Source organism: Lichenostomus cassidix, chromosome 6 (assembly GCF_008360975.1).
Source record: "Lichenostomus cassidix isolate B80296 chromosome 6, HeHo_3.0, whole genome shotgun sequence".
In the NCBI taxonomy this organism is placed as follows: domain Eukaryota; kingdom Metazoa; phylum Chordata; class Aves; order Passeriformes; family Meliphagidae; genus Lichenostomus; species Lichenostomus cassidix.
Window position 1 is genome coordinate 10,327,467 of NC_139487.1, and position 14,452 is coordinate 10,341,918.

General features: G+C 41.6%; 1 protein-coding gene across 2 annotated transcripts in view; it reads left to right on the forward strand.

Annotated features, from left to right (window-relative positions):
- The window catches only part of SORCS1 (sortilin related VPS10 domain containing receptor 1), a 255,662-nt gene extending 242,081 nt beyond the window's left edge, over positions 1-13,581 (forward strand). Inside the window, exons 24-28 of one of the 2 annotated variants that reach the window (XM_085064887.1) lie at positions 6,397-6,496; positions 9,803-9,908; positions 10,083-10,243; positions 11,695-11,813; positions 13,208-13,581. In XM_085064887.1, the coding sequence (XP_084921013.1) occupies positions 6,397-6,496; positions 9,803-9,908; positions 10,083-10,243; positions 11,695-11,813; positions 13,208-13,264 (543 nt within the window). In that variant the 3' untranslated portion in view covers positions 13,265-13,581. The remainder of the gene's footprint in view (positions 1-6,396; positions 6,497-9,802; positions 9,909-10,082; positions 10,244-11,694; positions 11,814-13,207) is intronic. The other variant, XM_085064888.1, reaches the window with a different exon arrangement.
- Positions 13,582-14,452: the final 871 nt, after the last annotated feature.

Sequence of the window (14,452 nt, forward strand, 5' to 3'; positions counted from 1 at the left end):
AGTCTGAACACAGTAGGCCATGAATTTTTGGGTACAGTAGTAGTGGGGAAGTTTTCTCAATATACAACATAGGACAATTCCACCTAATACATCAATACCTAAATACAAAAAAAGTGCTTGATCCACTCTACTTTCTGTAGTCAGTGCAAAGTTGTTCTTCACAGTTTCCTAAAGAAATTTTGTATTTATGACCAGAACATTGTGGTCTTCCTTTTATTTATTTTTCTTTTTAATTGGGTCACTTGATTGCTCTGCTTCATTTAACAGTAGCTGGGTACAGACTACCACTTGTTTAAAAATGTAGAAATAATTGGCAGTTGTCAAACACTGGTATTTGATTTGCATACCATGACTGCAACAACACTGAAATATCCCAAATTTTTCAAAAACAGTCACCGAGAATTGCCACTGGTCACTTGGGCTGGAATGCAGTTGTTAAACCATTTTCATGGATGGACTTGGTGATTTTGATGATTACAGAATTCAGATCTGCCACTTCAAAAGCATGAAACTCCTTCTCTTCAGTGAAAGGCAAATCTCTAATTAGTAACATTTCAAGAAATTTTTAATTATTTTTAGCACAAATCCAGTTGAAAATGAACACTCAGTAGGAAAATATTCTGCTTAAGATTCAGAAGAGCGCAGTTACGATTACTCAGTTTATTTCAGTGTATGATTTTACTCAATAGGAGGATTCTGAAGGGTTATCTTTTTTATTTATGCATTTCACAAATTGTTTTCTCTCCATGTTGTTTGCTAGTGGACACTTTTTGTCAAACATAACAAATGCATCTTCTGTTAGTCAAATGAAATGTAAGCAGAAGGTACATGGGAATTCTGAAATGAGGTTTTCATAACAAGTAAAGGTTTCAGTGTTAGAAACACTGAATTTCTGTTTAGTTCTCCATTTGTGTGCTTTTCCCTGGTCTATTCAAAGTTACTGTAGAAGTACAATGCAAAACAGGGCTATGAGCAAATAGTTAATGGCATTTGAGGGCATTAATATTTTCTCTGAGAAGAGCTCTCAGCATCGTAGCAGGATGGAGAGACTTTGGCAAGTGGCAACATCATCTGGTTAGTAGCCAACTGTACTCAACATGTTGCAGCTGTGGCCAGTGTCTGTATCCAGCCAGAGAGATGGGAGATGACATGGATGACTGAATATCAAATGGACAGTGATGAACTGCAGAGATTAAATACCTCTTGTGAATTTAAAACCATTGAGAGTGGCATTCAGGAAGCCTGTAAGCATATACCTCTTAGGATTCTTTCCTTAAAGCAGATTTAGTTTTACATCTGCTTCCTTATAGCTGAAGGAGCTTCTATGTTATTTTATAGTTTGGGGTTTTCTTTCACCCCCCCTCCTAAGCTTTAGTGTGTCAGCATATTTGTTTTCAGTACTTTTCTCTGACATATTTCAGGTGTGCCCATCATGAAAATATTTTTAGCACCAAGATCCTGACAGTGAAAGCCTTCAAATCTTACAGAAAACTGTGACAATCTGTCCTGGAAATTAAATTCCAGGAAGACATTGATGTTTGGGGTAAATCATCTAACGTTAACTAGGAGAGATTTTTTTAACATCTGTACCTTTCAATGGAGATTAAGTCTTCCACTGGGTACTTAGGGGAGGTTGGACCAGTTTTAAGAAGTAAAGGCAGGTGAGGAGAGAATGGAATAATGTGAACCAAAAGACCTTTTACCAGGGGCTTTTTTTCCTCAGCCAGCTTTTCTTGATAGCTGCTTCTGTGCTGCAGGAGAGGCTGTGTATATCTCATGCCTTAATACCTTTGAGTTAACTCTGCCACATGACTATCAGCTCTCAGCCCTCTCTCCCTCTCATCTTTTGCTCAGTGCACAGAGCAGCCCTTCACTCTCAAGACTGTTTTTGGTTGCTTTGTTCATCAAAAGTGGATCCTGGCTTTTATGTCCAGGTTCTCTCTGGGTTCATGTCTGCTGGTCCATTCTTATCCCAGAGTCACCGCAGGAATATCCTCTGCCTTGTACTCTCTCAGTATCCCTGGATGCTAACAGCAGCTTGAATTTAGCATCTTTCATGAAAGATCTGAAGAAATTCCTGCTGGAGCCAGTGAGTCAGTGCCTGTGCTCTTTTCAGTGCTAAGGCAAGCAAGCTTTAGAGGCCCCATGTGAAGTGTCCAAGGTTATCCAGGGCAAGTGGCACAGTTTAAAGTAATCCACATTGGCCCTGACTCCCTGTTCTCGTTCCCAGTGCTGGTTCAAGTTTCCTCTCACCAAATCAATGTGCATAATTCTTTCCTTAGTTGTTTATTGATTTGCTCAATGAATTGAATAGAAGTGTAGCACTCATTAGTTGAGATCTTTACACAGTATCTATAAAATTATCAAGATTCTTAGCTAGTGCATACTGGCACAGTTGAATCACATTCAATTAGTCTAAACTAATTTACACCAGGGTTTTCAAAAGTCAATAAAGGTATGGGAAAATGCCCTTCTCAGTAATAATTCTGCTTCTTGGTGCACATGGCTCTTTTACAGTCCTAAATCTGACAAAATGCTAAGAGAAGCCAAATTAATTTTTGTTTTGTTCCATTTTTAAATTGGAATCTCTTTTTTTTTTCATTCACAAATTGTCTGTTATTATTATTCATTATGTGTCCTTTGATGAAAAATGATACATGAAGAATAGTTCCTATTACTGAATTATTTTTGCACATCATGCTTAATTCTGCAAATGAAGCAGATAAAGTCAATGAGGCTCAGTTAAGGACCAAAACTAATTCTGAAAGCTAATTATTTTCACAAGAGAGACTCTTGAAGACTATAAATTAGGAGGTTGCTATTCTGAGAAGTTTTGTCTTCAGCTGAGTTTGTTGCATCTCCAGGAGGGAGAGAGGAGGAGGGAGAGGCCTGAGGCCAACCTGTTCCCCAGCTGAAGGTCTGGCTGTTCAACTGGAGTTGCATTGCTATTTTTGAAACAGGCCAAAGTACTTTGATGTTTCTTTTTCAGCTTTTTAAACCAAAATGCATCCGTGGTATCACTTTGAGTGCAGAAGTCAAGGAAAGCACAAAACCCAAAATGTTTACCATTGAAACCTTTTTATTACCTCAACAACTGAGATCAGCTTTTATGTAGAAATTTACTTCAAAGACACTTCATCAATATTGCAAACAAATTACACGAGTCAGAACCACTCCTAGATTAAAATCTGATTACTGAGCTAGAAAAAGACTTAATAGAGTAAGAAAGGCAGAAGAGTCTCTTCTCCAATCTCAAAGCAAATGTCCTGACTGACCTTCCAATGCTCAGGTCCCCTTGGGACCCTGTGAGGACCACAAGCATTGTCAGGTCCAGCTGTGGAGAGCAGTGTCCAATGCCAACATGAATTTGGCCCTTGAGGTTTATGTAAGATGCTTGCTGACCTCAAATATTGGCTTTTGTAAGCCATTGTGTATGGTTTCTATTTCAGAGAATTTTTAGTACAGAAATGCATTTTCACTCTGTATGTCTGTTTTGAAGAGGATCTTGTTTTCCACGTAAAGAAAAATGAAAATATTGTACCAAACAAGCAAACATTTTAAAAACATGTCTGAATGCATCTGTTCTTCCCTCAGAAGTGTGTGTCAGGAATCTCCAGAGCTGCCTGAGGAAGGCAGATGTCTGATTCTCACTAGAACTTCTGGCACTTTTGAAGATCTTAGTCTGTTACTCACTTTTTTCACTTGTTCCGATTCCATAAAGACCAAGGCAAAAAAAAAAAAAGCTGTACACAAAAAGCCACTGGGAGAACATTTAATTAATCAAGCCAAGGAAATACACTTTATACTCTGAGCAGAATGAACAGTTTTGCTGCCAGTTTTGACACTTTGTGTGTAGTCCTGGAACAGTTACAGCTATTTCAAGCCTCTGCTGTGACACTGATGGTCTCAGGCAGAAATCATTTTAGTCTGATATTAATTGGTACAGAATGTCATGCAATAAGGTCCTCATTCATAATCAAGTAACAATGCAATACAGTAATAATAAACTTCAGCTGTGACACTTTCTGTCTTTCTTCCTTTTCCTTACTACTTCACCATTACTGCCTCTCCACTTCCTGTTTTTCCTTTCCATCTGCCCTCCAGAGAGGAATACTTGTTGGGTTTTCTCTCTCTCACACACCTTACCTGCTGGGAGGCAGCCACAGCACCCTCAGCTGCTGTTTTGGCTCTTCACTCAGTGCCACAGGAGTCCTCAGGTTGGCCAGGGGATCTCATTGTCCCTTCAAGTCTCCAGTGCCCAAAAAAGTCTCTTGTGCCTTCTCATCCCGACTTTCTGGATCTCAGAGCAGAAAGGAAAATTCCTGCAGGGTTATGGAGGAGAGCTGTTAGGTTGTGTTTGGGACTGGATGCAGCCAGAATGATATTTTTCCCGTTAGTTCCATGAGCCATGAATGTACCTGGCTTACAGCATATCACTCTGCATCTGTTGCTCCAGTTTTAGCGATGAAAAACTTTTTATAGTTGTCAATCTTGGTTATTAATATGCTCAAATCCTTAAAGAGGGCTATAATTTGCTTCCCAGGCATTCTTCATGTACTGCACATCTTTATGTCACCATCCCTGCTGCTGTGAGCTCAACAGATGGCTCTTTGAATGCAGGTGGTATTTTTTTTCTTGCTGTTGGAAGAAATATATTTACTGCTCATTCTGGCACCCATGAAATAAATTGTAACTTTAAAGAGATATATTTTAAAATATAAATAAAATGCCTGTAAGAGTTATTGCCAAATTGATATTGGACCAAAGGCACCTATTCAAGTGATCAGCAGCCAGAAATGAAGTGTATGAGCCAAGAGTATTGAAAGAACCATTAAGAATGTTAAAAAAATAAAAGAAGCAGATAAATCTCATGCTGTGATGAATGATAGCCAAGGAACATCTAATCATATCTGGATAGAATTTACTGAAATAGCTCAACCAGACAAAAATGAAGAACATTAAAAAGATGGTGTTAAAATTATTGGAATGTTCTTTTTTCCGACAATTTTTCATTAATCTTCGAGAAGGAATAAGGATTTATTTAAAACAAATTAAATTAAGTGGTGAGCACTAGAATATGATTCCTCGTGATTTGGATATGGCTGTAAAAACACATTCTCAGGAACTTCATATTAAGGGTTATGGAGGATGTTGTGTTTACAGTTTTCCAACCACCTCTCCTAATCGGCCAACATGCAGAAGAGTTGCTGTTCAATTGAAAAATTGATCTCTGCTATAGGAAAATGTGCAATATATGAAACAGCAGGTGAATGAGCACACAACAAACATAAAAACATACAAAAGACACACAACAAACTATCAACACCATGTCTGTAGGCTTCCATTCCTTGATTAACCTATCTGGACTTTTTGGTTTTGATGGCAACATGCCTGGAAGTTCTTGCATGTAGTGAAGTGTGATGTGGAAAAAGTGGCTCTGTGCATATTGTGACAAACTGACTTACAAAAAAGGCATGTTTGGCAACAGACTGGACCAAAGTTTGGCTTCTTAACTGTACAAATACAGATTTCATGGGGTCTTATCTCAGCAAATACTCATCTTTTCTGTTGTGTCCTTTAAGGAGGAATAATCTGCTTCATTTCTGCTGGAATTCTATTGATGTCTTCAGAGTTATGGCAAGATAATCTGGTGATCTGAAAGCTCTGTGGAATGTGTCCCCCATGAAAGAGAGTTCTCTCTGCATGTAACCCATAAGAAGAGATGGAACATGCATTTTGTTTAAGCCACATTCTGTAGTCAGTAAACACCTCCAGATTCGAGCTGGTTCTGGTATATATTTAAGGATTAGGGAGCAGCTGGCTTGAAACTCAGAGCTGGATGAAACGAAATTTGCTTTTAGAACTTGAAAATTAACTGCAAGCTGTGGCAAGGATGTAAACCATTTTTTTTTTCAGGTATATCACGTTATGAACATCCTCTAAGGTCATGGAAATGACCACTCAACGAGAAGAAGTTATTTATTATGAGCAAATGTGCATTAACAATTGAAATGTTTCTTTTCCCTTGAACAGTGAATGAGTTCACTGAGGTGCTGCTGCTGGCTGGTCCTGCAGACACTTTCACAAGTGGGTGGAAAGTTCCTTTGGGGCTCAACTCCCTTTTGCTCTCACAGAGGTGTGACAGGACACCTTGTTGCTCAGTCAGTGCTGACCATACACAAACCATTCTGGTGGTACTGGCAGAGGTGTCATTTTTCACAAATTCCTTCATTGCAAGGTGATAGAAATCTGTGCTCAGAAAGGCTGAAAAATTTTTGCTTTGCCCACAGCTCCACTTGCTATTCACCTTTTGGCAATCTAAACCAATGATCAAGAAAAAAATCACGTTTTTGCTGTTGTTGTTCTGTGTTTGTTTGTTTTGTTTTTCTTCCCCAGATTTCAGAAACACTGATCCAAAAACTGAACCAAAACCTGGTCCATTTTGAGTTGAAGCCAGGAGTTCGAATCCTTGTCCATGCTGCCCATCTAACAGCAGGTGAGTGTCCTCTTCCTCTGTATATCTTCTGTGTTGCTGTGTAGCACAGCAAGCAATATATTGATGGTAGTAGTGTGCTATACTACTGATACAGCTGTATCTTAAACATTTATTATTTTTATATCACAATAACAACACAGTGTATGAGCAGACATTAAGATGTCTACTCTACCTCCTCTTTCTATATCATGCCAAAAAGATACATTGGCTTTTGCATTTGCAGCTAATCCTTTTGTTTTCCTATGTGTGAGAATTTACTGGTTTTGGAAATGTGATAAAAGTAGCAATAGAGGTGTGTATTTCTTGGTTAGCTCTGAAATATTCAACAGCTAAGCAGCACCATGGCATTTTCAGCCTGGGTCACACAGTGCAAAGGTTACCAGCTAGCCTTGGATATTCAAATATTCTGGAGTCAACAAACATTCAAAGCAACTAAACACAGTTCAAAAGTTGTTCAGCAGTCAGAAAGACTAGAATCAGTATACATATGCCCAAAAATAAGATCAGGCAGTTTGTACTTTAATACTATCTCAAAATAAGTCATGTTCAAAGTCCTGATAGTTAATTACATGTGTCTCTGCATGCTAAAACCTGATTTCACAGTACAGGTCCCATTTAACTGATACAAGAGATGGGACAAACCAATCCATGCTCTTAGGGGTTCATTTTCCCCAGGTGCTGCTGATAAATCTGATTAGTTGGTATCAGCTTTTTTTGATAACTTGCAAACTTAAACCCTCATTTCATTTGTACCAGCAAAGTTCTCTCCAGAAAGCTTTTTGTGGAATGAATGAATCTCTCCAATCTCATGTCAGTCCACATGCTGCCTTGTAAGCACTAAGGAAAATGAGAGTATTAAGAAAGGGTGTAATGTGACTGCATTTAAATCCCCCCAAAAGAATGGTCTGGGGTTTCCAATATTTCATTTTTTCCTAAACAGAACTTTATAATATCTCTCCTAGGAATATTGCTGTATGTTTCTGGTTTCCAGTAGCTGTGGAACAGGCAACCAGTTGCTTACTTTTAGACAGGTTAGAACGAAAATCATACAATGTGAGCTTCAAAAATGGAGTTACCTGCATTGCTCATAATTTTTACCAAAAATGCACATTTTTATTTGTATTTACACACAGACACCAGGAATGAGTACTTTGTGTCCATAATAGATGCAAACACTCATTTGTTCTGCAAGGTAGGCTCTGTTGTACTCTCTTGAAGCCACTGGTGAGTGATTGCTGTGACTGAACTCACAATGTCCTATAGGAACGATATAGGATTTTTTCTCTTGCAGAAACAGGATTCAGTAAGAATGCAAAATGAGCTTGGATGGCCAAACTGTGTATTAAAAACCCAGAGAACAGCCACTGTGTGGTCTTTGAGGGATTATGACTCCTTAACAAGCTGCAGAGGTCATGACTGTTCTCTGTCGAAGTAAAAGGCCCAATTTCATGATATCAAAACTTGTGAATAGTTTAAAATTTGACAAAAAGCCATGAGAGATTTACTTCTCTGCTGAAAGCTACTGTTTTGGCTGTTATGAAATAAGAAGAATTGTCCTTTTGAAATCCAAGCTTTTATAAAAAATTAAATAAAATAAATCAGAGAAACCTGGAACACAAGACAGCGCCAGTAGCAACCCTTAGAAAGCACAGTCCTGGGGGATTCACATAGCCTAGTGGTGCTGCTTTGGTCTATGTTATCCCTTCTTTCCCAGCCCTTGCACTACGATTTTTTGTTGGATTCTGGCAGCCCTGGGCTGCAGCCATGTGCTGAGCTTTGGCTGAACCACAAAGCTCAGCACATGTTTCTGTAAGTGCACACACACATATATATATGTGCACCTACATTTATGCTGCTGTGCCTCAGTGCACATTTCTGTTCCCCCCTGTGAGTGCCTGGCCATGCACAGCAGCAATTTCTGCAGCAGAGGAGCTGCAGGGAGCAAAAGTGCAGCTACCTAAAGGGGTTGAAGTGGATATTCAAGCAGAACCTGCAGAAATGAGCCACTGTGTGTGTGTGTTGTAGGTGAGCATTCTCTAGAACACAGAAGAATGCCAGACATTGGTCTCAGTGCATTTCAGACTTCTGTCTTCTTTGTTCAAGCCACACTGGGGGGAAGGATTCATTTATGGCAATTACAGACAACAGACTGCAATTCATTTATCATGTTCATTCCTTCTTCTCATGAGATAAAAAACAAACCAATGTCCCCAACCTAACAGACAACAACTTCAGCTCTAAGGCAGAGGAAAATGTGCCAGTATTCCTCACAAAGCAGTTAAATAGCTGTTTATTACTAGGCTCTCAGTGCAGCATTAGAGAAAGAACATTGAGTGATGCTGAATCTGAATAGGCTGGAGAGCCACTTTGTCATCCCACAGAACTGCAGAGACCCACAAAACACAGATGGAGAGGGGACGGAGTGGAGATATGTGAGGAATTCATAATAACAGATTATTTAATTCTGGTGCCTGCTTGATGTGGGAAGGGGAAGGTTTTTCATTTTTCTGTGTAAATTTTGGCTTTATCAATGTGAAGCTGAAAATATGTGTGTATGTTTTGTGTGTGCCTTGGTAACTCTTCGCCTGTGTGTGCCTGTTTCCTTGTTTCTCCTGGCCTGGTTTAGGAGGGGTCTGTTCAGTGCATGTGAAGAGGAGCAACAGGGGAGGATGTGTTTGGCAGTGGTTCAAGTTGGCTTTGACTGCCTTGCAGAGGAGGGCACTACCTGGGCTGTGTGTAAGGATGTGTCAGCTCCTTGCAATGGCCCAGCTGGAGCTCTGTGTCTGTCTGCAGCACAGTCCATCAGTGTCTGCATGAGCAACTGACTGCTCTGCACCCGTGTGTGAAACTGCTGGGGTGCTCACTGCCTTCCTCTGTGTGTGTGAGAGAGTGATGGAAACTCCCTTTAACACTATTCACTTTGTATTTCTGGGAAGTCCACACTTCTGGACATTTTGTGTGGCCTTACTTTGCAAGGGGCTATGGCAAGATGGTGAACAAAACTCTGAGAAGTACAGAGAACCTTTTTTTCTGATTAAGATTGGTTTTGGTGTTTTGTTTTTGTTTTTTTTTCTTGAATCTGAAAGAAAGTCTGTTAAGGGGAAAGCAGTGGAACTTCACATCAAGGGCTATGTTGAGCACCACAGGTGATCTGAACCCAGGTTTCTTCCCAGGTGGATTAGAAAGGGAGAGAAGCCCTGGAGATGTGTAGACAAGTGCAACAAGAGGAGAGAATGAACTGTATTTCTGGAGAGAGCAGCTTTCCCTTCAGGCTGGGGGTGGCTCTGACCTTCTCCTCTCTTGCAGCTCCCCTGGTGGACCTCACTCCCAGTCACAGTGGTTCAGCCATGCTGATGCTCCTCTCTGTCGTTTTTGTGGGCCTAGCTGTGTTTGTAATCTACAAGTTCAAAAGGTATGACCATCCCTGAGCCATTGCCTTCTCACCACTGCTGCCTTTCACTGAGGTGTTTGGGCTTTGTTTTGCTGGGTTTTCTTTTTCAGAGTGAGTTGTTTTTTGGTTTGTAAAAGCTGATACTACCTCATCTGCCAGAGTACCACACAATGATGGTTTCTGTTAATGTTTTAGGAAGATTCCTGGCCTTAATATATATGCACAGATGCAGAATGAAAAAGATCAAGAGATGGTCAGTCCAGTCAGTCAGAGGGAAAGCATACCTAATGTCCCTCAAAGTGAGCTGATGAGCCCTGAGCAACTAGTAGATGAGAAGTTGGAAGTCCACCCCATAGGTAAATAACTTGCAGCATCCTGCAGCTGGTCAGACTCTGACTTATAATTGGCTAACCTTTTTCTCAGCCTCCCCTCTTCCCATATTCCTGCACAATCCTCTTCCCATCCTCTTCTGCTGCAATATTAGTTTTGCTACAGGAAACCTTCTAACTCTTCTCTCTCCCTCACTGCCACATGATGAAAGGGAGGGGAACAACTTTAGGCTTTTTCTCTCTCCTAGTTGCTCTACGTAGATCCCCTTCCCTTCTCAAAAAAATCCTGCTGGCAATGTAATTTATTTTGCTGGGGCTGATATAGTGGTGGGGCTAAGCCCCATATCCAGAAGAACTTCAGCCACCCTCACCTGGAACGTGGAGGTGAGCAGGTGATTTGGTAAGTAATATCTAAAAGCTGAATATCTGTTGATGTTTTGACTGCTGGGATCTTTGTGCTGTGCCAGAGCTTGTTGCCAGCAGCAATGTTAGTCTGGCTGATTCCCAAATAAGCCGAGCAAAACCTGGAATCTCAGTATTGGACAGCTGGGTTTATCCTCAGGCTGACTTCTCCCACAGGCCTCTGTGTTTGAGCATCTCCAAAAGAAGGCTTTTTTAGGACCTAAAGTGAATAGATGGGGATGGTGCATTCTGGGATCAGTCACACATTTGCTCATGCTTATGTTTGCTGTTACCCTGGCTACAATGGAAATGTTGGGACAGAGCAGGGAGGTTTCAGTCTGGAGACAAGTTCTGCTAAAGCCAGGATTGCTTGGGCATCGCTCAGCTTCTCTCAGGAGATGACAATTCTGCAGGTCCAGACCAGAGGTACCCCTGCAAATAAGGACATGCACCTATTTTAGAGGAATTAAAGAGAAAAGGCTGCCTAGGGAGGAAGTGTCCTTCTCTGGAGATACTCAAAACTCCCCTGGACACAATCCTGGGCAACCTGCTCTGGATGAAATTGTTTTAGCAGTGGGGCTGGACTAGATAATCTCCAGAGGTCCCTTCCAACCCCAACTGATCTGTAATTCTGTGACTTAGGCAGGAGTGAAGCACAGTTGCAACTGAGATTCCTTATTTGCACAATTTCATCAGCTTAAACAAACCTTAGTTAGATCTCACCTGAGGTTGCCCCTAAAATCTATTGGAGTGTTTGCTAGAGCAGGCTTGGAGTCATAGCTGCTGTAGAGGGAACAAGGAAAAGGGCAATTAAAGGAGGAAGTGTGATGTGGTAAGATTGTTGCCTGTGAAGCAACCTGGGAGGAAAATGAAGAAAGACTCTTGATGAAGCTGATGGCTAAGCTGGGAGTTCCACTGCAGTCAATGCTGTTCTCTCCTCACGTGTTCACTAAGGAGATTTTTCAGCAATGAAAAGCTTTTAAGCAGCTATTCATCAGCAGAGCTGGACACCCCTGCTTAGCAGAACACAGGATGGAGTGAGGGAACCAACCTTCCATGTGGTATTCCCCATACAGAGCAACCTCAGGCCACAGTCCAGAACCCAAGGAAAGGAAATGCAACCAAGGTAGTCTGGACAGAGGACTTCCAAAAAGCTTGTGGATCACCAAGAGGTTTCAAGCCAAGACCCGGAGCGGTGGGTCCTAAATTTTAACAATTCTTTTTTATGCTTTATTTTTGTTGTTGTTGTTGTATTTTTCTCTTTTTTTTTTTTTTGTGTTTCGTTTTGTTTTGGTTGGTTGGTTTTTTGTTGTTTCTTTCTTCCCCAGAAACCTCCAAGGCAAAATTGCTGTAAGATGCTGAGGAAGGAGAAACTCCCAATTTCAAGTCAGGAAATCTCTTTCTAGGGTTTGATGGGCTTTGAGCTTCCCCTTTCTAAAAGAATGCAATGGTGGTGGTTCATGCTGTTCCAGGAGCAAGGAAAAACATGTTTTCACAGGTCACTCAGACTGCAGTGGCAAGGGTCAGTCACTGCTGGCTCTGTGCAAGGTACCTTCAAAACTGCTCTTGCTGGTGATGGAAGCTTAAACCCTAGGAGGCTCTAAGATAAGAGAAGGCAAAGGCAAATTTTGGGGGCAGGTCTTCATTTGGTACATCTCTATAATTTCTGACTTTCTATATTCTGGCCAGAATTTTAAACATTTCTCAGCTGTGCTACTGGACACTGCATTGAACCAGAAATTGGCCTTTTACAGCTCCTTGGTTTGCAGCTGTAACTGCACTAACGAGCACTAAAGTTAAATGTGTGAGATACACAGACTCAATTATGTATCAAAGGGAATCAGTCCAGCAAACTTCCTAAGAGTGTTTTTCCATCCTGTCACTGAGATGAATGAGAAAACTGAATCAGAGCTCATTGACAAAATGAAGAGGTCTGGACCTAGGTGTGAACAGAATAGAAAGTGCAAAGGCACTTTCCTATACAACCACCTCATCTGTTTCTGGAAATCAGCAATTTCTTTTTTAATGAGTTTTCTTTCTTTTGGGAAAACAAAGCAAGACTGTAATTGGGTATTTCTCTTTTGTATGCTTGTTCAGAAACCATTCTTTTTTTCATCACCTTTGACTAACATTCAGGGATCCTGCCTTGAAGGAATCTGAATTAATGTCCCTGCATCATTTAATTTTCTCTCCAAACTCTGGCAGCAAAACCTCACATTCCTGTTTTCTGGATGTGAGGTTTTTTAGGCACTTCTTTTTCAAATGCAAAGGTTAAGGTTATTTATGAAATCTCCAACACCTTATCATTGCAAATGAGTTACACATTTTCTCTGAGGACCTCAACCCCTCCTTCCCTCCACCCCTCTGCTCCTGCCTTTCCCTCTACTGTTCAACACGGGTGAATCACCTTCATTAGCAAAAGAACAGGACATCACCTTCAGTGTTTGAATGACAAGAAAATAGTTCTGGAAAGAATGTGTCATTCTGGAACAGTTGAATCCCAAAGGCCATCAAGGTGACACCTCCAAGCATCTTCCTTGACTAAGTATGCTTGTTATTTACTGACTTTTATTTTGTTCTTTGCCACAGGAAGCATTTCCACAGCTGCTGAGCCCCAGAGCACAAAAGAAATCCCTACCTATGTAAATGGCTGAACTGAGGACACCAACACCTGTATCTAGAAAAGAGGGAGAGCTCACTGCATTTGGACTTTTTAATTCTTCAGATGACAAAGGGTTTTTAGCTTTAAGCCTGTGCATGTGGACATTATACTGAGACCATAGTGGAACTGCATTGTACAGGTGTTCAATTTTAGTGGGGGGTGGGGGGAGAGGAACTGGTACCACTATTCACTCCTGCGGCCCTTCCCCTCACCCTTTCACTCTCTTTTTTCTGATCTGTCTCTAATTTGTAGAAAATTCATAATGATATAGGCCAAGAATATGCATGGGGGGGTTTCTTCTTTAGGGAGAAGGGTGGGCTGGGATTTTGGGGGAGAAGGGCTGGGGCGGTGGGGGGTGGGAGGGAGTGTTTAGGGTTCTTGGCTTTAGGTTTAACTGCTCTTTAGCACTTTGGGCTGCGGGAGGGGTAGCCACCCCAGCAGACTTCCGTAGGGCACACACAAAAAATCACACTGGAGTTTAAAGGCACTGAAAATATTCTTGGTCAGTCTGGTTTTTGTCTCTGTCTGGACTCTGCCCTTCATTCCTCTAGCTGCAGCTGCTGCCCCAGGCTGGGAGGAGGCTGACTGTGAGCGAGGGTGATGCCAACTGCGAGGCCAGGCTGCTTCTCAGACTGCTTTCTCAGCCTGCTCACACCAAGGCATCCCCTGAGAGTGCCATGGGAAGGGAACTCTGCCTCCTAACCCTGAACAGAACAGAACAGGTGTGCATTGCAGGCAGGAGGTTATTGCCAGCACGAACTTACGCTGTACTTTGTGCCAGCCTCACACCTTCGATTTTGGCTGACAGAAAGCAACACCCATGTAGTGCTGATGGCTGAATTTGTCTGGGAAGTCCCAGGAGATCTCTGCCTTTTCAGAGTTGCCAAAAGGTCTGTCAGTGTTTTGAAAGACACCTTGTCGATAGAATGGGGAGCAGGGAAAGGTCCATGCACAGTTTCCTATGGCTTTCTTGTCACCCCAATTCTGTGCAGATCTGCGAGCTCCTGCCACTGTGGACAGAGAAGGGAGAATCTGGCCTGGGACTAAGACCATGCATTTGAGCCTCAGCAGCACAGGACCACTCTTAGACAAGATTTGATTTCTTACCAACAACTTAAGCTTGTATCTTACCCTGCAAGTGGAAATGAGGCTGTAGGACATGTTCATGTAGT